The sequence below is a fragment of the Centroberyx gerrardi genome, chromosome 7 (assembly GCF_048128805.1).
Source record: "Centroberyx gerrardi isolate f3 chromosome 7, fCenGer3.hap1.cur.20231027, whole genome shotgun sequence".
Lineage (NCBI taxonomy): Eukaryota > Metazoa > Chordata > Actinopteri > Beryciformes > Berycidae > Centroberyx > Centroberyx gerrardi.
Genome location: NC_136003.1, coordinates 33592588 through 33616398, shown reverse-complemented (window position 1 = coordinate 33616398; position 23811 = coordinate 33592588). Strand labels below are relative to the sequence as shown.

The window sequence follows — 23811 nt, the reverse complement described above, 5'->3', positions numbered from 1 at the left end:
TGCGCTCTAAAGTGCACCGCCACACCAAAGCCCCCCTGGCGCAGTTCCCGGTGCCCGAAAGGAGGTTCGACCACGTTAAAGTGGACCTGGTGGGCCCCCTTCCCCCCTCCCACGGTTTCACTTACCTCCTCACCATGGTGGACAGGACCACACGATGGCCGGAAGCCGTCCCGCTGTCGTCAACGATGTCCACCGAGGTGGCCCGGCCGTTCATCGGGTCCTGGGTCGCCCGGTTCGGCACCCCATATGACCTCTCCTCTGACCGAGGCCCACAGTTTACGTCCGAGCTCTGGAACGCAGTCGCAGAGGGCCTGGGGGTGAAGCTCCACCGCACCACCGCGTACCACCCACAGGCCAACGGGTTGTGCGAGCGGTTTCATCGCTCCATGAAGGCTGCTCTTCGGGCCAGCCTCAAGGACAGCAGCTGGGTCGACAGGCTCCCGTGGGTCATGCTGTGCCTCAGGACCGCCCCTAAAGAGGACCTCCAGTCCTCATCTGCCGAACTGGTTTACGGCCAGCCGCTGCGGGTCCCAGGGGATTTCGTCCCTAACACCACAGCTCCCTGGTCTGCAGCCCGCCAACGGGCCACGCTCCGGGACAACGCCAGTGTTTTCGCACCGGTCCCCACTTCACATCACGGCTTCCCATGGTCTCATGTCCCCACAAGTCTGCAGTCGGCAGGGTACGTTTTCATCCGCCACGACGCCCACCGTGGGCCCCTGCAACCTCCCTACGACGGCCCGTACAAGCACTTCGTGGTGGACGTCGGCGGCAAGCCGGAGCACATTTCTGTGGACCGCCTCAGACCAGCTCACCTGGACTTGGACCAACCCGTTGGCCTGGCCCTACCCCCGCGGCGGGGGCACCCCCCTGCCCTGCCTCCACCCCCCTCCCTGTCCCCACGCCGCCGCAGGGTCCCCAAGGCTCCTCTTGCGGGCGCCCCGGCCCCCGCTCCCGTTCTGCGGAGCCGTTGCGGCTGGGCCATCCCTCCCCCTCCACATTGACTTTCTCTGTTATGGTGAATTCTGGGGGGACGTATGTGGCGGACTCTATAGACATTATTCACCATAATCTGTGGTTTGGGTATGTTTAACACACGCAGTTATATTGTGTGCTTCTCAGGGTTAAGGAGACACGGTCCCTTTAAGAAAGTCTGGTTTTCTGAGTCTGATGTCAGCTCGACGTATGTTGTGTTTTTGAGCGCAAGGTAAATTGTCTTGCTCTGTGGGTTAAAAATAAATGACTCACGACTTGGCGTAGTCAACGAGAAAAGTCTGTCTCAACTTTCCTGCCACTTCTACAGTTTAACGAAATCGAGGGAACGAATTGTATCTCGAGTCCATGATTTACTGTAACGTGCGCGCGTTTTCGTCCATTCGTGCGCACGTTACAGTAAATCATGGACTCGATATAACTTTTTTTCTCTTCCAATGGCCACTCCCGGGCTCCGTAGTGACCAACTTCAAACCATGACATTCAGTTTCAGTTTTGATGATAGAAATTCAACTTGCAATTCAGATTCATTTTTTGCATACTATGATTCAATTTAGCATCAAAAATTCTAATTATTGATTGTGTCATGACCCAGCTCATAAGCCATGACAATTTATTAACAAAATAACAACAAACCCAGACCAAACTCATGAGACGTGTGAATCAGTACAGTCAGTAGCGTCAGTGAGTGGGTGTGTGAGAGGTGTAGTGTGAAAAGGTGTAACCTAAAAGTTAACGCAACGGCAGAGGCAACCCAAAACAAAACATGTTGCCTGGGGAGAGGACGGTCTGGTCTTAAATACCCCTGGGAGACTGGCCAGGTCACCCCGCCTACCAGGGACCTGAGGAGAGACTCAGACAACAGACAGACAGAGCAGGACGGCCGTCACAGTTGTCTCTGACATCTTGCTTCAGTTTAGCAAAGTAAATCAGCCATGACAAAGATTATATTTTCCTTGATCATGAGACTCACAACATAGACAACAACAGAGTCATATATTGGTTTATTTTAGGACAATAATTTCATTTTAAACAACAAGAAATTTATAACAAAACACATTTGAAAAGAAGTTAAAACAGTGTTTAACCTTTAATTCTGGGAAACAATTATAGAAAACATAAAAATGTTAAGCTTGGAATGATGAGATTAATAAAATACCAAATATAACAAAGATCCAAAAGAAAGATATTTTAACCCGTCATCATAAACAACATCTTGATTCTGTCTGGTTTCATATTTCATTCATTTCATTTTCTAAGTAAAATATTCATGTTCCAGTAGCTGAGTCGTGTTAAAACCCTGTTCAGTTTCCCTGAATATAGAAAACATTCTGCTGACAGTGATTGATTAATATGTTCTTTACAGTAAAACAACTCATACATCTATATGGAAATACACACATTTATATGCTCACATTAGGATGGAACTGTGTGTGTGCGTGTGTGTGTGTGTGTGTGTGTGTGTGTGTGTGTGTGTGTGTGTGTGTGTGTGTGTGATCCTGTACAGAGTGAACTATCATCTCAGCAGCTGTCTTTGGTCAGCAGTGTGAGTGTTTCTCTCTCCCTCCTCTATCTGACAAGAGACACTGAGAAACCAGTCCCAGACCCAGACCAGAACCTGAACACAGGATAGAGGGGTTCAGTGAATGTGGAGTGGAAGGTGTGGAGGTGGATCAGTGAGTCAGAGGAAACTCTGTAGAAGGACAGAGAGCCAGCAGACCAGTCCAGATACACTGCTACTCTGTCAGAGTCAGAGGAGGAGAGGGAAGATATGTCTGTTTCTCTGTTATTGTGCCAGACAGAGTAACGATAACGAGAGCAGAACAGACTCCAGGACTTTTCATTCCATCCAAGCACACAGTCATCACCCTCTCCTCTCCTACTGATTCCTCTGTAAGTCACTCCTATAGAAACCTTTCCTTTCCTCTCGACCTCCCAGTAACAGTGACCAGTCAGACCATTTCTACACAGCAGCTGTTCCCAGAAGTCAAATCTCTCTGGGTGATCAGGATATCGCTGCTCCTCTCTTACTGATGTCACCTCTCTGTTGTCTTCAGACAGGAAGAGGTTTCTGTGTGCTGTGTTTGGGTCCAGAGTGAGTTCACAGGCATCTGATGAGAGAACAAGACTCAATACAGCAGCAGTTTATCATCTAATACACCTGTTGTGTTTATTGTTATTTTATTAATAACTTCACTGTTAATTATTTACCAGTTTCATTTTTGTGAATAATTATTCACTGATTTAAATGACAAGAAAAGGCAACCAACCTCTGATGGGGCTTACATGAGGTTTAGTACAAGTCAGTAAAGGTATAGTCAGGTATACCTGACGAAGGTCGCTTGACCGAAACATTGTGCCACTTATTAAATTCTTGTAAGTGAAGTCAGTGTGCGGGAGTCTGCTGATTTGTACTTGTCTTGCTCCTCCGACGCACCTGGTGCATACGGTTGTGCAAAGATCACCTTTTTGTTTAACTTACATAACAATTAGGAAAATATGACAGAGACAAATAACACAAATAGCTTTAAAACAAATACATAATAATAACAATAATACTAATATAATAATAATAATAATAATAATAATAATAGTGATACATATACACAAACATATGTAGACATAAATAAAAAGATACATATTTCACAACTTTCTCACAAAATTTAACAGTTTCATTATAACACATGTCATCATCTTTATTCAGTAGGATGTGAATGAATGGACGTCACATACTGCTGTGTGAATGGACTTTCTATCTAAATAGTTGAATGTGTGTTGCTTTGTTTTCATGAATCAAACTAAATACACACTTACATTTCCTCAGACCTGGTTTCAACCTCTGCTCTCCACCATGGTCCACACTGGGGGAATAAACAAAGTCAGACCAGCAGATTCTCTTTGATGATGGAAACATGGACATTTAATAACCTTCAATATGAATGAGTTACCATACAGCATCAGTCATAACTGCTGTTAGACATTAATCAATACTCCTCATCTTCTCAGTGTGACAGAGAAAATGTGTGTGACTCTCAGCCTTCTAGCAGACGTCGCCTCTCCAGACCTGAGAGAGTCCAGTCTCCAGTGTGGATCCTCCAGTCCAGCAGAGAGCAGCTTCACTCCTGAGGCTCCTGGATGATTGTAGCTCAGGTCCAGCTCTCTCAGATGGGAGGGGTTGGAGCTCAGAGCTGAGGCCAGAGAAGCACAGCCTTCCTCTGTGAGCAGACAGCCTGACAGCCTGCACACACACACACACACACACACACACACACACACACACACACACACACACACACACACACACACACACACACACACACAGTTAAGTTAGACAGTTAAGTTAATTACTTTTGGCTGCTTTTCTACATAACAGTTTTATGTTTTTTGATAAGTTCTCAGTGTAAACTTTCTGTTTAAAACAAGATACATGTTAGATAAGTCAGTTTGGTCAGTTTGGCAGTTCTTGGATCAGTTTGCTGCAGAATCTTAGAAATCCTTTTTGGTATTTTAGGTCTCAACAACAGAGACAGCAAGGAGGGAAATCATGAAATATCCTGATAGAAAGCAGAAAACAGTTCATAGGGGACAGAAAGTAGAGTGAAAGGTTGTTACCACAATCATAAGAGCAGAGAAAATCCTCCACAGGTTAGGAATCTATTCACTGATGTTACTCTGTAAGTAAAGCAGGATTTAAATGGTCATGTGTTGACCAGGCTGAGGAGTCCTGACCTGAGAGTCTCCAGTCTACAGTGTGGACTCTCCAGTCCAGCAGAGAGCAGCTTCAGTCCTGAATCCTGCAGGTCGTTGTTACTCAGGTCCAGCTCTCTCAGACTAGAGGACTGGGAGCTGAGAACTGAGGCCAGAGCTTCACAGCTTCTCTCTGACAGCTGACAGTCACTCAGCCTGAAGGACAAGAAAAGATATGGAAATATTATTCTCTTACATTTTAATGTCAATGTTGTCTGTGATTTTTCTTTCAAATAACTACTGTTAATAATGTTGATTGATGTTTCCCTTATCTAAAAGCAGAGTTCACAGTGTTCTTTGCATGGTGCTGTAGTTCATTGAACTGAGTGCAGCACTAACAATGCCAGAGATGCTGGTTTGATTCCCACTGGGTTCACCCATGTTAAAACTGTATTCACACATGGTGCTGCAAGGTGATTTGGATCAATACATCCACCAAATGGTCTATGCTATGTTATAGGGCTGAACGATATTGACAAAAAAATCGAATTGCAATCGTCATTTAAACTGCGATTCAATATCATCGCAAGTTTTTCTTGTTTTTTAAGAACTTTAAAATTGTTTAAATAAAAGTGATTTTATAAAAAAAATAGATGTCAGTGTGCAGGATTTACTGAGATTGAGTCTGATGAAGGTTTTCACCAATACTGTGCTTGATTCATGGACCAAATATTACCCAAAATATCTTGTTGAGAAATCCATTTTGGACGCTTCTCTCTCTTAAGCAATTAACTGCAGACTCTGCGATTTGGAAATTGCAGGAGTTCAAATTGCATTTTTTTTTTTAGTTAATTGTTCAACTCTACTATGTTATGCTTTACAGAAAGCCATTAAGAAGAATGACAAGATACATGAAGCAGATTTAAATCTACACTAAGCGATTTTCCGACCACTAGAGGGAGACAGAAACCGCAACACATTTTGTAAACACACAGCAAACCTGCTGTGCTACAGAAGCCCTTAAGGACAAACCGTGCATAAAGGCTAATGGCTAAAACAAACGTACCTACGGAGAAATGTCGCCGGTTACCAGTCTCACTTTGCCAGATTTTTCTCCCGCTGAAGGTCACATGACCCACAATGACAAGTGAAGAGGCAGGTAGCAAGTTTACTAGTTGAAAACGTTTCCTCGCTCGCTTCATCGATTCCAACATTACGAGACTTTTTTTCAGGGATGGGAGGGGGAGAGCGCCGCTTTCATACAGCGAGAGAGGAGACAAGCTAGTTTTAAAAAAAGGAAAAGCTGTTCGGTCCGAACTTGACAACAAGCTTTAGAAAAGAGGTGAAAACAACAACACAGCTGGCCCGCGTGTGTGGCTACCGGTTTATATCATCACGTCTCACGGAAATCTCCACATAGCACACGTTAGTTTCAGGATTGGTTACAGGGTCTGAAATCACTTAGTGCAAGTTTAAAGTGTTTTAAACGATGATAGTGAATTTGCCAGTCCAAGTCCCTCAGGAAAGCATTCCACAGTCTAGAGGCCCTGATGGCAAAAGTGTTTTCACCTTTAGTCTGGAGTTTAGACTGAGTGTCAGTCAGAAGGACCTGAAGATCTCAGCTTGCTCTCCAGCTCAGACAGAACTAAGAGTTCTGCAGTGTAACTCAGGGCCAAAACTAGTCAAACTCTGTGAAATCTTAATATTAATTCTTCATCAGCCGGTACCCAGTGGAAATATGTTAAATCTGGGATATATGATCTCTGCTTCACACTAGTTAAAGTCCTAGCTGCTCTATTCTGAATAAGCTGGAGATGTGACAGTGAATCTTGACTGAGACAGGAAGAGAGAGGTGCAGTAATATAAATGACATGAGATCAAAGCATGGAGGATCTTCTCTCAGTCCTCCAGGTTCATGGCTGTGTATGAATTTGGATCAGAACAAAACACATTCTGGAAAATCCAGAACATTATGTTCAGTGAAATTGAAAATGCCAATGTAAAATGGTTCTGGAGTCCTGATGTAAAACCTGCAGAGTCTCCCTTTGCAGATTCAGGAATACTGACCTGAGAGAGTTTTGAGAGCAGGGACCTTAGTTTGGAGAAATGTGTCAAATCAATTGAGGAAAACTGTGAATGGATCTTACCTGAGAGTCTCCAGTCTACAGTGTGGACTCCCCAGTCCAGCAGAGAGCAGCTTCAGTCCTGAATCCTGCAGGTCGTTGTTACTCAGGTCCAGCTCTCTCAGACTAGAGGACTGGGAGCTGAGAACTGAGGCCAGAGCTTCACAGCTTCTCTCTGACAGCTGACAGTCACTCAGCCTGAAGGACAAGAAAAGATATGGAAATATTATTCTCTTATATTTTAATGTCAATGTTGTCTGTGATTTTCCTTTCAAATAATTACTGTTAATAATGTTGATTGATGTTTCCCTTATCTAAAAGCAGAGTTCACAGTGTTCTTTGCATGGTGCTGTAGTTCATTGAACTGAGTGCAGCACTAACAATGCCAGAGATGCTGGTTTGATTCCCACTGGGTTCACCCATGTTAAAACTGTATTCACACATGGTGCTGCAAGGTGATTTGGATCAATACATCCACCAAATGGTCTATGCTATGTTATAGGGCTGAACGATATTGAGAAAAAATATAATTGCAATCGTCATTTAAACTGCGATTCAATATCATCACAAGTTTTTCTTGTTTTTTTAGAACTTTAAAATTGTTTAAATAAAAGTGATTTTATTAAAAAAATAGATGTCAGTGTGCAGGATTTACTGAGATTGAGTCTGATGAAAGGTTTTCACCAATACTGCACTTGATTCATGGACCAAATATTACCCAAAATATCTTGTTGAGAAATCCATTTTGGACGCTTCTCTCTCTTAATGTTGTGTTCGTTTCATGTTAATTAATTCTGTGTTCCTGGTCCAAAATGACCACCCCATTATAGCTGATTATAAATCCATAATAATACATATATTATCACCTAATGTTGTGTTAGATCTTTTTATCAACTTAAGTTCTTGTGAACATTACAAGTTTTGAACTTCTATTTGCTATTTATGGCCTGTAGGCCTCACTGACCTGAGCTCATACAATTCGTTTCTGAGTAAAAAAAAAAAAGCATAATGTATGGATTATTTTGACTATAACAAATACTCAGATGAAACATATTGTGCTATTTATCACAAACTACTTTGTGTCAAAGTTTAACAAGGACATTTGTTTTGAAACCATTTCAAATTTTTAAATAGTGGCACAAAATAACATCTGTTGTGTTCCCGGTCAACCAGTATGATTTTATTAGTAAAGAAAGGACATAGGCCCAAAACTACACATGAAAAAACAACTGTGTGTGTGTGTGTGTGTGTGTGTGTGTGCTCAAACACACATGCATGTGGGGTCTGGGAGAGGAAGTGTGTCCATCTGATGAATGGGCATGTGCCTGAACTCAATTTTATACACTAACTGTAGTCTCCCATTCATTTCTAATGACCGGTCATTTTTGACTGGGAACACCACAGGTGTACAAAAGTTAAATAAAACACCCAAAATGTAATGAAAATTATCAAAATGTATTTTGTGTGTTCAGCTGCCCTGTGTGGACAGAGTCATGGAACCTTATGACAATCAGATTAAATGAACTACATTTTTCAGAGAGAAAACTTGTAAATCGGTCCAATTCGACCGGAACACAACAGGAGGGTTAAGCAATTAACTGCAGCCTCTGCAATTTGGAAATTGCAGAAGTTCAAATTGCATTTTTTTTTTGGTTAATTGTTCAACTCTACTATATTTTGCTTTACAGAAAGCCATTAAGAAAAATGACAAGATATATGAAGCAGATTTAAATCTACACTAAGCGATTTTCCGACCACTAGAGGGAGACAGAAACCACAACACATTTTGTAAACACACAGCAAACCTGCTGTGCTACAGAAGCCCTTAAGGACAAACCGTGCATAAAGGCTAATGGCTAAAACAAACGTACCTACGGAGAAATGTCGCCGGTTACCAGTCTCACTTTGCCAGATTTTTCTCCCGCTGAAGGTCACATGACCCACAATGACAAGTGAAGAGGCAGGTAGCAAGTTTACTAGTTGAAAACGTTTCCTCGCTCGCTTCATCGATTCCAACATTACGAGACTTTTTTTCAGGGATGGGAGGGGGAGAGCGCCGCTTTCATACAGCGAGAGAGGAGACAAGCTAGTTTTAAAAAAAGGAAAAGCTGTTCGGTCCGAACTTGACAACAAGCTTTAGAAAAGAGGTGAAAACAACAACACAGCTGGCCCGCGTGTGTGGCTACCGGTTTATATCATCACGTCTCACGGAAATCTCCACATAGCACACGTTAGTTTCAGGATTGGTTACAGGGTCTGAAATCACTTAGTGCAAGTTTAAAGTGTTTTAAACGATGATAGTGAATTTGCCAGTCCAAGTCCCTCAGGAAAGCATTCCACAGTCTAGAAGCCCTGATGGCAAAAGTGTTTTCACCTTTAGTCTGGAGTTTAGACTGAGTGTCAGTCAGAAGGACCTGAAGATCTCAGCTTGCTCTCCAGCTCAGACAGAACTAAGAGTTCTGCAGTGTAACTCAGGGCCAAAACTAGTCAAACTCTGTGAAATCTTCATATGAATTCTTCATCAGCAGGTACCCAGTGGAAATATGCTAAATCTGGGATATATGATCTCTGCTTCACACTAGTTAAAGTCCTAGCTGCTCTATTCTGAATAAGCTGGAGATGTGACAGTGAATCTTGACTGAGACAGGAAGAGAGAGGTGCAGTAATATAAATGACATGAGATCAAAGCATGGAGGATCTTCTCTCAGTCCTCCAGGTTCATGGCTGTGTATGAATTTGGATCAGAACAAAACACATTCTGGAAAATCCAGAACATTATGTTCAGTGAAATTGAAAATGCCAATGTAAAATGGTTCTGGAGTCCTGATGTAAAACCTGCAGAGTCTCCCTTTGCAGATTCAGGAATACTGACCTGAGAGAGTTTTGAGAGCAGGGACCTTAGTTTGGAGAAATGTGTCAAATCAATTGAGGAAAACTGTGAATGGATCTTACCTGAGAGTCTCCAGTCTACAGTGTGGACTCCCCAGTCCAGCAGAGAGCAGCTTCAGTCCTGAATCCTGCAGGTCGTTGTTACTCAGGTCCAGCTCTCTCAGACTAGAGGACTGGGAGCTGAGAACTGAGGCCAGAGCTTCACAGCTTCTCTCTGACAGCTGACAGTCACTCAGCCTGAAGGACAAGAAAAGATATGGAAATATTATTCTCTTATATTTTAATGTCAATGTTGTCTGTGATTTTCCTTTCAAATAATTACTGTTAATAATGTTGATTGATGTTTCCCTTATCTAAAAGCAGAGTTCACAGTGTTCTTTGCATGGTGCTGTAGTTCATTGAACTGAGTGCAGCACTAACAATGCCAGAGATGCTGGTTTGATTCCCACTGGGTTCACCCATGTTAAAACTGTATTCACACATGGTGCTGCAAGGTGATTTGGATCAATACATCCACCAAATGGTCTATGCTATGTTATAGGGCTGAACGATATTGAGAAAAAATATAATTGCAATCGTCATTTAAACTGCGATTCAATATCATCACAAGTTTTTCTTGTTTTTTTAGAACTTTAAAATTGTTTAAATAAAAGTGATTTTATTAAAAAAATAGATGTCAGTGTGCAGGATTTACTGAGATTGAGTCTGATGAAAGGTTTTCACCAATACTGCACTTGATTCATGGACCAAATATTACCCAAAATATCTTGTTGAGAAATCCATTTTGGACGCTTCTCTCTCTTAATGTTGTGTTCGTTTCATGTTAATTAATTCTGTGTTCCTGGTCCAAAATGACCACCCCATTATAGCTGATTATAAATCCATAATAATACATATATTATCACCTAATGTTGTGTTAGATCTTTTTATCAACTTAAGTTCTTGTGAACATTACAAGTTTTGAACTTCTATTTGCTATTTATGGCCTGTAGGCCTCACTGACCTGAGCTCATACAATTCGTTTCTGAGTAAAAAAAAAAAAGCATAATGTATGGATTATTTTGACTATAACAAATACTCAGATGAAACATATTGTGCTATTTATCACAAACTACTTTGTGTCAAAGTTTAACAAGGACATTTGTTTTGAAACCATTTCAAATTTTTAAATAGTGGCACAAAATAACATCTGTTGTGTTCCCGGTCAACCAGTATGATTTTATTAGTAAAGAAAGGACATAGGCCCAAAACTACACATGAAAAAACAACTGTGTGTGTGTGTGTGTGTGTGTGTGTGTGCTCAAACACACATGCATGTGGGGTCTGGGAGAGGAAGTGTGTCCATCTGATGAATGGGCATGTGCCTGAACTCAATTTTATACACTAACTGTAGTCTCCCATTCATTTCTAATGACCGGTCATTTTTGACTGGGAACACCACAGGTGTACAAAAGTTAAATAAAACACCCAAAATGTAATGAAAATTATCAAAATGTATTTTGTGTGTTCAGCTGCCCTGTGTGGACAGAGTCATGGAACCTTATGACAATCAGATTAAATGAACTACATTTTTCAGAGAGAAAACTTGTAAATCGGTCCAATTCGACCGGAACACAACAGGAGGGTTAAGCAATTAACTGCAGCCTCTGCAATTTGGAAATTGCAGAAGTTCAAATTGCATTTTTTTTTTGGTTAATTGTTCAACTCTACTATATTTTGCTTTACAGAAAGCCATTAAGAAAAATGACAAGATATATGAAGCAGATTTAAATCTACACTAAGCGATTTTCCGACCACTAGAGGGAGACAGAAACCACAACACATTTTGTAAACACACAGCAAACCTGCTGTGCTACAGAAGCCCTTAAGGACAAACCGTGCATAAAGGCTAATGGCTAAAACAAACGTACCTACGGAGAAATGTCGCCGGTTACCAGTCTCACTTTGCCAGATTTTTCTCCCGCTGAAGGTCACATGACCCACAATGACAAGTGAAGAGGCAGGTAGCAAGTTTACTAGTTGAAAACGTTTCCTCGCTCGCTTCATCGATTCCAACATTACGAGACTTTTTTTCAGGGATGGGAGGGGGAGAGCGCCGCTTTCATACAGCGAGAGAGGAGACAAGCTAGTTTTAAAAAAAGGAAAAGCTGTTCGGTCCGAACTTGACAACAAGCTTTAGAAAAGAGGTGAAAACAACAACACAGCTGGCCCGCGTGTGTGGCTACCGGTTTATATCATCACGTCTCACGGAAATCTCCACATAGCACACGTTAGTTTCAGGATTGGTTACAGGGTCTGAAATCACTTAGTGCAAGTTTAAAGTGTTTTAAACGATGATAGTGAATTTGCCAGTCCAAGTCCCTCAGGAAAGCATTCCACAGTCTAGAAGCCCTGATGGCAAAAGTGTTTTCACCTTTAGTCTGGAGTTTAGACTGAGTGTCAGTCAGAAGGACCTGAAGATCTCAGCTTGCTCTCCAGCTCAGACAGAACTAAGAGTTCTGCAGTGTAACTCAGGGCCAAAACTAGTCAAACTCTGTGAAATCTTCATATGAATTCTTCATCAGCAGGTACCCAGTGGAAATATGCTAAATCTGGGATATATGATCTCTGCTTCACACTAGTTAAAGTCCTAGCTGCTCTATTCTGAATAAGCTGGAGATGTGACAGTGAATCTTGACTGAGACAGGAAGAGAGAGGTGCAGTAATATAAATGAAATGAGATCAAAGCATGGAGGATCTTCTCTCAGTCCTCCAGGTTCATGGCTGTGTATGAATTTGGATCAGAACAAAACACATTCTGGAAAATCCAGAACATTATGTTCAGTGAAATTGAAAATGCCAATGTAAAATGGTTCTGGAGTCCTGATGTAAAACCTGCAGAGTCTCCCTTTGCAGATTCAGGAATACTGACCTGAGAGAGTTTTGAGAGCAGGGACCTTAGTTTGGAGAAATGTGTCAAATCAATTGAGGAAAACTGTGAATGGATCTTACCTGAGAGTCTCCAGTCTACAGTGTGGACTCTCCAGTCCAGCAGAGAGCAGCTTCAGTCCTGAATCCTGCAGGTCGTTGTTACTCAGGTCCAGCTCTCTCAGACTAGAGGACTGGGAGCTGAGAACTGAGGCCAGAGCTTCACAGCTTCTCTCTGACAGCTGACAGACACTCAGCCTGAAGGACAAGAAAAGATATGGAAATATTATTCTCTTATATTTTAATGTCAATGTTGTCTGTGATTTTCCTTTCAAATAACTACTGTTAATAATGTTAATTGATGTTTCCCTTATCTAAAAGCAGAGTTCACAGTGTTCTTTGCATGGTGCTGTAGTTCATTGAACTGAGTGCAGCACTAACAATGCCAGAGATGCTGGTTTGATTCCCACTGGGTTCACCCATGTTAAAACTGTATTCACACATGGTGCTGCAAGGTGATTTGGATCAATACATCCACCAAATGGTCTATGCTATGTTATAGGGCTGAACGATATTGAGAAAAAATATAATTGCAATCGTCATTTAAACTGCGATTCAATATCATCACAAGTTTTTCTTGTTTTTTTAGAACTTTAAAATTGTTTAAATAAAAGTGATTTTATAAAAACAATAGATGTCAGTGTGCAGGATTTACTGAGATTGAGTCTGAAGAAAGGTTTTCACCAATACTGTACTTGATTCATGGACCAAATATTACCCAAAATATCTTGTTGAGAAATCCATTTTGGACGCTTCTCTCTCTTAATGTTGTGTTCGTTTCATGTTAATTAATTCTGTGTTCCCGGTCCAAAATGACCGCCCCATTATAGCTGATTATAAATCCATAATAATGCATATATTATCACCTAATGTTGTGTTAGATCTTTTTATCAACTTAAGTTCTTGTGAGCATTACAAGTTTTGAACTTCTATTTGCTATTTATGGCCTGTAGGCCTCACTGACCTGAGCTCATACAACTCGTTTCTGAGTTAAAAAAAAAAAAAGCATAATGTATGGATTATTTTGACTATAACAAATACTCAGATGAAACATATTGTGCTATTTATCACAAACTACTTTGTGTCAAAGTTTAACAAGGACATTTGTTTTGAAACCATTTCAAATTTTTAAATAGTGGCACAAAATAACATCTGTTGTGTTCCCGGTCAACCGGTATGATTTTATTAGTAAAGAAAGGACATAGGCCCAAAACTACACATGAAAACACAACTGTGTGTGTGTGTGTGTGTGTGTGCTCAAACACACATGCATGTGGGGGTCTGGGAGAGGAAGTGTGTCCATCTGATGAATGGGCATGTGCCTGAACTCAATTTTATACACTAACTGTAGTCTCCCATTCATTTCTAATGACCAGCCATTTTTGACTGGGAACACCACAGGTGTACAAAAGTTAAATAAAACACCCCAAATTTAATGAAAATTATCAAAATGTATTTTGTGTGTTCAGCTGCCCTGTGTGGACAGAGTCATGGAACCTTATGACAATCAGATTAAATGAACTACATTTTTCAGAGAGAAAACTTGTAAATCGGTCCAATTCGACCGGAACACAACAGGAGGGTTAAGCAATTAACTGCAGCCTCTGCAATTTGGAAATTGCAGAAGTTCAAATTGCATTTTTTTTTTGGTTAATTGTTCAACTCTACTATGTTATGCTTTACAGAAAGCCATTAAGAAGAATGACAAGATATATGAAGCAGATTTAAATCTACACTAAGCGATTTTCCGACCACTAGAGGGAGACAGAAACCACAACACATTTTGTAAACACACAGCAAACCTGCTGTGCTACAGAAGCCCTTAAGGACAAACCGTGCATAAAGGCTAATGGCTAAAACAAACGTACCTACGGAGAAATGTCGCCGGTTACCAGTCTCACTTTGCCAGATTTTTCTCCCGCTGAAGGTCACATGACCCACAATGACAAGTGAAGAGGCAGGTAGCAAGTTTACTAGTTGAAAACGTTTCCCCGCTCGCTTCATCGATTCCAACATTACGAGACTTTTTTTCAGGGATGGGAGGGGGAGAGCGCCGCTTTCATACAGCGAGAGAGGAGACAAGCTAGTTTTAAAAAAAGGAAAAGCTGTTCGGTCCGAACTTGACAACAAGCTTTAGAAAAGAGGTGAAAACAACAACACAGCTGGCCCGCGTGTGTGGCTACTGGTTTATATCATCACGTCTCACGGAAATCTCCACATAGCACACGTTAGTTTCAGGATTGGTTACAGGTTCTGAAATCACTTAGTGCAAGTTTAAAGTGTTTTAAAAGATGATAGTGAATTTGCCAGTCCAAGTCCCTCAGGAAAGCATTCCACAGTCTAGAGGCCCTGATGGCAAAAGTGTTTTCACCTTTAGTCTGGAGTTTAGACTGAGTGTCAGTCAGAAGGACCTGAAGATCTCAGCTTGCTCTCCAGCTCAGACAGAACTAAACTAGTCAAACTCTGTGAAATCTTAATATTAATTCTTCATCAGCAGGTACCCAGTGGAAATATGCTAAATCTGGGATATATGATCTCTGCTTCACACCAGAGGTGGGACCAAGTCATTGTTTTGCAAGTCACAAGTAAGTCTCAAGTCTTTGCACTCAAGTCCCAAGTCAAGTCTCAAGTCAAGACAGGCAAGTCCCGAGTCAAGTCCCAAGTCAAGACTGACAAGTTCCAAGTCAAGTCCCAAGTCCTAAACTTTGAGTTTCGAGTCCTAAACAAGTCATAATGCGCTCTTCACCAAATCTAATGCCATTTTAACAACAGAGTAATAATATATTAAATTTACACAAATCATGAATGCTTTTTGAGAAGCCGATTTGTCATCTCGTTTCGGGTGAACATCAAAGTACGAGTCGGGGAGGGAACCCACAACAGTCTCGTCTGTTTAAACAGATCACTGCTGTACAACGGCCGACACGGAGCCTGTGTTATGGGGGGGATAGCTGTAACGTTAGCTAAGCATTGGCTCGCTAATTACGTTAATATATTAGCCTCGACTTACCGTTCTTTGTGCAGCTTCAAATGTCGAACGAAGTTGGAAGTTGTTGCATCTCCGTCTGTAATTTTCGACCCGCATGTTCTGCATACTGCAGTTCGTTTTTGGTTGACCGCCGCGTAGTATTTGTACGCGAACGAAATTATCTTTGGTATAATTTTTTCTAACTGCCGCTCAGTAACGTAACATTACTTCTTCATGGTTCTCTCCTGCAACTTGATTGGCTGCTGTCAGATTGGTTCAAACAAAGTGGATCTGGGAAATTAAGTGTCGACTTGCTGGGAATGAATAGCGTTAACGTTAGTTGATTCAGGAAATGAAGGGAAATGAATTGATTCATGGCACACTTTTTAAATAACATACTTTTTAATCTTTGGGTTTGGGGGAAGGTATCAAGTCTTTTCAAGTCAAAAGGCTCAAGTCCAAGTGAAGTCACGAGTCATTGGTGTTAAAGTCCAAGTCGAGTTGCAAGTCTTTTTTGATTTTGTCAAGTCGAGTCTAAAGTCATGAAATTTGTGACTCGAGTCTGATTCGAGTCCAAGTCATGTGACTCGAGTCCACAACTCTGCTTCACACTAGTTAAAGTCCTAGCTGCTCTATTCTGAATAAGCTGGAGATGTGACAGTGAATCTTGACTGAGACAGGAAGAGAGAGGTGCAGTAATATAAATGACATGAGACCAAAGCATGGAGGATCTTCTCTCAGTCCTCCAGGTTCATGGCTGTGTATGAATTTGGATCAGAACAAAACACATTCTGGAAAATCCAGAACATTATGATCAGTGAAATTGAAAATGCCAATGTAAAATGGTTCTGGAGTCCTGATGTAAAACTTGCAGAGTCTCTCTTTGCAGATTCAGGAATACTGACCTGAGAGAGTTTTGAGAGCATGGACCTTAGTTTGGAGAAATGTGTCAAATCAATTGAGGAAAACTGTGAATGGATCTTACCTGAGAGTCTCCAGTCTACAGTGTGGACTCTCCAGTCCAGCAGAGAACAGCTTCAGTCCTGAATCCTGCAGGTCGTTGTTACTCAGGTCCAGCTCTCTCAGACTAGAGGACTGGGAGCTGAGAACTGAGGCCAGAGCTTCACAGCTTCTCTCTGACAGCTGACAGACACTCAGCCTGAAGGAGAATTAGTGATGAAGACAAACAACAACTTTAAAATGTTTTCCATTTTGTACTCACATCACATTTTAATAAAGTTAATATATCCAGTTATCTTTTCACCTACAGAGCTTTATTGGAGGCTTTGACCACTGGCAGCAGCCTCAGAAGAGCCTCCTCTGAAGCAGAGTATTTCTTCAGGTCAAACACGTCCAGCTTCTCTTCTGATGACAGTAAGATGAAGACCAGAGCCGACCACTGAGCAGGGGAGAGTCTGTCTGTGGAGAGACTTCCTGATCTCAGGTACTGTTGGATCTCCTCCACTAGAGAACGGTCATTCATCTCATTCAGACAGTGGAACAGATTGATGCTTCTCTCTGGAGACGGATTCTCCCTGATCTTCTTCTTGATGTACTCGACTGTTTCCTGATTGGTCTGTGAGCTATTTCCTGTCTGTTTCAGCAGGTCTCGTAGGCGATTCTGATTGGTCTCCAGTGAAAGACCCAGGAGGAAGCGGAGGAACAAGTCCAGGTGTCCATTTGGACTCTGTAAGGCCTTGTCAATAGCAATCCTGTGCACCTTTGTTGCAGATGTTTTGCTGAAAAACAACCGCATATTTCTGAAAGTCAGCTGAGGTTCAGCCATCACATTCTTGTTGCTGTTAATGAGTGACAGGACCACATGAACAGCAGCCAGAAACTCCTGAATGCTCAGATGGACAAAGCTGAACATCTTGTTCTTGTCTTTGTCCTTTGGCCCATCCTGCTTTTTAAAGATCTCTGTGAACACTCCTGAGTACTGTGAGGCTTCAGTGAAGTTAATGCCACTCTTTTTTAGGTCTTTCTCATAGAAGATCAGATTGCCTTTCTCCAGCTGGTGAAAAGCCAGTTTTGCAAGTGACTCAATGTACTGAATGCTGTTTTCTGTGCCATACTTCTTTTTTGTCCGATCGATCTGAAACACCAGGAATTTTGTGTACATCTCAGTCAGGGTCTTGGGCAGGTCTTCTTCTCTCTCATTGGTTTTCAACAGATCCTCCAGAACTGTAGCAGTGATCCAGCAGAAGACTGGGATGTGGCACATGATGTGGAGGCTTCGTGAAGTCTTGATGTGGGAGATGATTCTGCTGGCCTGCTCCTCATCTCTGAATCTCTTCCTGAAGTACTCCTCCTTCTGTGGGTCAGTGAAGCCTCTCACCTCTGTCACCATGGCAACAAACTCTCCAGGGATCTGATTGGCTGCTGCAGGTCGTGTGGTTATCCAGAGGCGAGCAGAGGGAAGCAGTTTCCCCTTGATGAGGTTTGTCAGCAGTACTTCTACTCTGGTTGACTCTGTCACATCAATAGAGCGCTTTTCATTGGCAGTGAAGTCTAGTTGAAGGCGGCTCTCATCCAGTCCGTCCAACACAAACAGGAGTTTGAATTTACTCTTGTTGTAGTTTTTGTTTCCTGACTTCTGTAGTTCTGTGAAGATTTCATTAAGAGCCTCCTCCTTGATGTCTTTGGTTTCCCAGATACATTCGTGAATTAGTTCTGCAAAACGAAACCTTTCTCCCTTCAGTGAATTCAGCTGGCGGAAGGTGAAGGGGAATATGAGATGAACATCTTGATTGGCTCTCTCTTTAGTCCAGTCCAGGATGAACTTGTGCACAAGGAACGTTTTGCCGATTCCTGCAATCCCATTGGTCAGTACTGTTCTTATGGATGTGTGTTTTCCAGAAGGGTGTTTGAAGATGTCACTGGGTTTGATTGATTCCTCTGTGTCCGCTGGCTTTCTTGATGCCATCTCAATCTGCCTGACCTCATGCTGCATGTTGATGTGTATGTCACCTCCGTCTGTGATGTAGAGCTCTGTGTAGATATCATCCAGAGGTTTCTGATCCTTCTTCTCTAACCATCCTTCTTCTGCACACATAAACATGTCCTGGATGTTAGATTGGAGCTTTTGTTGGTACCATGTGATGAGTTGTTGAGGCTCTGTTGTTCTCACCAGCAAATCTGTGTAGAACAAAGTAACACCCATAAAAAAAACTAAACTACAACTAAAAGTATTAGGCTCTTTTGCAGGTAGCAGCACTAAATAGACGCTTGTGAGACAAAAAAAACTAATTTGAAGCTCAGTGCTTTTTTTTGCTAAAAGTTGGTGCTCTGAAAATAACAAACATGTTCTCACTGTCAACATCAATACAATGTTTCCTTTTAAAATAACAAAAAAGGAAGGCGACATTGTGACATTGTTAACTATGGGTTGCTTTCATTCACAACATTTTTTAACTCTATTTTCCAGGGAAAGTTTTTGATGAGGACACATGCTCTTTGATGCACCCCAGCTTCACAATCACACATTTACACATTTACACCTCACCGCCCTCACCGCCTTGCTCAAGGGCATCTTGACAATAGTTGTTAAAGGAAGAGGAGAGAATTACTGATTCACTTTTTCACGCAAGATTCAGTAGTTAAGGGATTTGAACTGCCGACCCTCAGGTCACAAGCCCCATTCTGCACCTGTTACTCAGATGAATCAGTACTTCAGGAGCCATATTCACAAAGCTTCCTAGTACTAAGAGTTGGTCCTAATGGTGAAAATCTAAGAATTTTTATTCTTAGAATTAAAATAAGATTAAATCATAGTAAAGATAAAAGCTTTTCAAGAAGCATCTTAGCCCTTAAGAGAGCTCCTAAGGTGAAAACCTGTTCAGAGTAGAGAGGAGGACTTTTAGGAGCTGAGGAGTTTCTTAAGCAGAGGAGAAAATGGTTGAAAGACACAGAGGAGGAGAAATGTTCTCCAAACGCTGAATGACAGTGAGTTAATAAAGCTACAGGTTAGATCCTGCAGGATGATGTCTGTTGCTGATCTCATTAGAGATGTGCTCACATCTCCCACTCAACAAAGCTAACTATTACACCATTAATACTATTGTAATACCCTTGTCTTACAGCCAAACTTGGGAATGTGTATTATTTTATTTCTAAATGCATATTTCATTTTGAGTTCATATTAATCCACAATTTTTTTGAGAAATAATTTCATGCCTTTAATATATTTGACTGTGGTTAATCATTTCAAAAATGTATATGTGAGTGTAAACTGTGAATGTAAAACTGTAAACAACCGAGCTTTCTGTCAATAGTTGTATTTGATAGGAACTATTTTTTCTCAAAGACGCACTGCCTTCTCAGCCGGTGGAAGCTCCACAGAACCAGAAGAATCCAAAAATAACTGCTGACAGAAAGTTTGGTTTTTTACAATTCTTTCCAGATAACATCCTGACACCGGTGTGATTATACTGTGAGCGTGTTTTGCAAAACAACGTTTATCATAGTTTTCAAAGACTGTGGCGTATGCCCCTAGGTTTCTACTGCAGTAGAGTCAGAGGGGGAAACCGGATGTTACCGGACGGATGGAGCAGGCTTCTAGCGAAGGTATGGTTTGTATTAATAGTGATTATGACCGAAAACATGTTATTTGGGCCCAGGGTTCAAAATACCCAACTATTCCTTTATTTGATGGTTTAACTCACAGCAGGCTGATTGTAATTACTCTCAGGTACTATTGATAAGATACATTTTCATGGTATAACTAGGAGAGAGAAAGCAAGTGGGCTACGTTTGACCCTAGACATAATATTATTCGAGATGTAACTTTCACCTGTGTTTTCCACTGAAATACTTGCACAAATAACACAAGCCTAGGGCGAAAGTCCAGGGCTAAGAAACGATTCACACAGGCAAAGTGGGATAACCCCGACTTTAGCCCAGGGCAGCTGGCCCTGCTCCGGAGCAGGGTTAACCCCGACTTTTCAGGGTTAACCCCAGAAAACTGTTTAAAAACCAGGGTTCTCTGTTGTCTGGGTGAACAGGGTTAGAACCATAGAGATATAACATGTGTGATATAACACATATAATATGTGTTATATCTCTATGGTTAGAACACTTTTGCGTCACTTGTGTGTTGTCCAATCAAATCAAACTTCTCCTTCACAACGTTGCTAAGCAATAATGCATGGCATTCCTAGGCTCGAGTGTTTTTATTACCACAGAATATTCAGACATGTAAGCCCTGGGCTAACAAGAATGCTGTGTGAATCGTTAGCCCTGGGCTAAGAGTTAGCCATGGGTTAAATGTCTGTGTGTGAACAGGGTTAAGCTAACCCTGGGCCAGCTGTTAGCCCAGGGTTAAGATAACCCTAGGCTAAGAATGTGCTGTGTGAAAACCATTTATGGATATAGCGGGTTACCCCGGTGTTGTCGGGGTCACTGATGGGACAGACACTCTAACTATTGATTAAACAGTGATTTTCATTTTTGACAGTATAAGTAAACTACACTTTTATTTACTGTAGACTAAATTGTGTAATTATCACATGTGATTCCTTGTGTGCATTCTGAATGACTAAAAGAGGCGTGTTGAGATTTGTCCTGATGGACCAATGACAGCGTCTAAAAGAGAGCATCATACCTAGCAACAGAGTGGACCACACCTCCTCACTAAGATAAAAGTTCTTGTCCATTCCTCGCTCAGAGTCACTCTGAGAACTTTCCTAAATCACTCCTAAGCTAGAACTCCTTGCTAGGAAGTTTTAGGCGAAGTTAAGACTCAGAGGATTCTCACAATGTTTGTGAATACGACTCCAGGAGCTGTGACATCAAGTAAAACAAACATATGAACTAAATCCTTCATCGTTTTAACAGCCACATTAAATGGGCAGTGACAAGACCAACATGGCAGCCAGGAGGAGCCAGAGAATAGCTTTACCTTCAGTCTGACTGCTGTCAGTGGGAAGGTGAGGAAGAGGAGCAGACTGTGGTTGAATGGAGGAAGATCCTCTGTTCTCTGAAGTCTCCCCGACATCACTGACATCCCCTGAGAGAGAGAGAGAGAGAGAGAGAGAGAGAGAGAGAGAGAGAGAGAGAGAGAGAGAGAGTGAGAGAGATGGACTGAGGTCTGCTGGTCCTGGTCCTGGGTTGACTGCCATCTGAGGCCTTGTGGGTCTGATGGAGCTCAAAACCTTTTCTCTGTCTCTACAGCACTCGATAAATGGGACCAGAGTCACAGTTAGAATGAATGGGAGTCAATTCTGCTCCACAAAACTAAATGGCAGTAACTATTTTTAATGTGTTTTAAAGGTCAAATTATACCCATACATGCTCTTAAATGATACAAACAGCTGAAGTCAGCAGCATTACCCTGTACCTGAACCCCTGGGGATCAATAAAGTGGAAAACAATCACAACACAATGAGACTTGCCTTTTTGCTGCATAACATAAAACTCAAAATAAACACAGACACTCAAAAGGCAGCCTGCCTCTCTTCACACATCTACTGTCTGAAATGAATGCAGAATAACAGCAGAGCAGAAGTAAAAAACAAAACAAAAGAAAAAACAGATAAAACAGGCTGAGAAAGTGATAATTGTGTGAAGTCTCCATAGAGGCTTGGGTTAATCTTAGGGTTGGGGTTAATGTTAGAGATAGGGTTAGGGTTACATAGTCTGTAGAGAAATAGACAAGTGACACTTTGTTCATCTTCCTTTTGTTACCTGATATTTGAGTAAAGTGTTACCAGTGTTTAATTACAAATTCATGAGTCATCTGTGTCATTTCTGTTTTTCACATGTTTGTGTTTTTATTTCCCCATGACTTACCTTCGGGTCCTGAGCTGCTGTTTGACAAACTCTGCTCTAGATCATTCCTGTTGATCTTCATCAAAACCTTCTTGGTCACCTCCAGAGAGTGTTGGTTGTAGGTCTGCACCATCTGATCCACTGTGTCCAGCCTGTCTGCATTCTCCAGTCGGCTCTTTTTGATGGCCGGGAAACCTTCCAGGATGTCATCCTGCTGCAGGAACCACTGGAACTTCTTCAGCTCTTCATCTCCCAAATCCTCCAGTGTTTTCAAGAGCTTCTCTTTATCCGTCGCCATCGTTGCTCCCTGGTAAAGTTCGACAATATTTTCAACTCAAGGGACAATTATGCAATTTCTCCACTGGGATAATTAAAAATTCATCTCATCACATCACATTACATTACATAACATCACAACACATCAGATCAATACCATTGTTATAATCTTGTAAAAGTACTTTGTCAGCCAGATCATAAAAGGTAATTGATAATGTAATTGGTAATATTTGTTCTATTGTCTGATCATATATAACCCTTTGGTACAAACACACAGTACTTGTATATGTATGAATTTCTTCAACAAGGTTAGAGCAGGGTGATTCCCTTTTCCTCTTTAACATTCCTTTTATCTCTGTGAACTGGTTAATATTTTTATCTTTAATTGCCTGGCTGTAACTGTTTCCTGTGTTGTCAGTAACTGGAATGAAATCACACCTGAGACATTCTGTGCCATGACTCTTCAATTTTTTAAATATTTTTTACTTTGAATGAAGGATCGATAGAGAAGCCCTTGAAGATCAGATGTTGGTGTAGATAAATAAAATCTGTTTATCGTTTCAAGACCCTTAGATTTTTGGATGTTATGCAAATTATTCCATATTTATCTAATATAGTGAAATGTTTTGACATTTTACCAAAATTTCAGTTTGTGAGGTAAAATTGTGAAAAAAATTCAGGTTCCTGAATTTCCCCCAGGGGATCAATAAAGTGCAATCTTATCTTATTGTAACCCACATGAAGTGGATCAGCAAGTAAAGTTCAGCTTTAGTAGTTACACTATAAGACCACTAGAGGGCACTCGAGTCTACAGAGCCGATTGGGATTTAGAAGAGAGCGCATAAAGCTAAACAATCGTTACATGAGAAGTGTGGTACAGTTTATCAAAGGTATTTTTCTTCTTTCCTAATTACGATACAACGATTTTGGTTGCTGAGGATTGTTTTGATGCTGCGGTGCATGTTTTTGAGTCTGGATCTCTGTGAAACTGGTGAGTTATCACGTTAGCATTGCTAGATAGCTGTTAGGTTATTGTCCATATTGCTAGCTACTGAAACTGTTGGGTTTAAGTGCTGTTGAGCCTTTTCTTATTTAACAAAAACCAATCGGAGACAAAAGTAAAGACGGTACACATGTTGG

General features: G+C 41.4%; 1 protein-coding gene across 1 annotated transcript in view; it reads right to left on the bottom strand.

Moving 5' to 3' along the window:
* Window positions 1-2064: 2064 nt before the first annotated feature.
* Window positions 2065-23811, bottom strand: part of LOC144539499 (NACHT, LRR and PYD domains-containing protein 3-like) — a 27233-nt gene continuing 5486 nt past the window's right edge. Inside the window, exons 2-8 of the mRNA XM_078284791.1 lie at window positions 22417-22702; window positions 21527-21634; window positions 16896-18765; window positions 4723-4896; window positions 4058-4231; window positions 3808-3854; window positions 2065-3104 (exon numbers count right to left, since the gene is read on the bottom strand). Coding sequence (XP_078140917.1) covers window positions 2563-3104; window positions 3808-3854; window positions 4058-4231; window positions 4723-4896; window positions 16896-18765; window positions 21527-21634; window positions 22417-22693 — 3192 coding nt within the window. The 5' untranslated portion in view covers window positions 22694-22702 and the 3' untranslated portion in view covers window positions 2065-2562. The remainder of the gene's footprint in view (window positions 3105-3807; window positions 3855-4057; window positions 4232-4722; window positions 4897-16895; window positions 18766-21526; window positions 21635-22416; window positions 22703-23811) is intronic.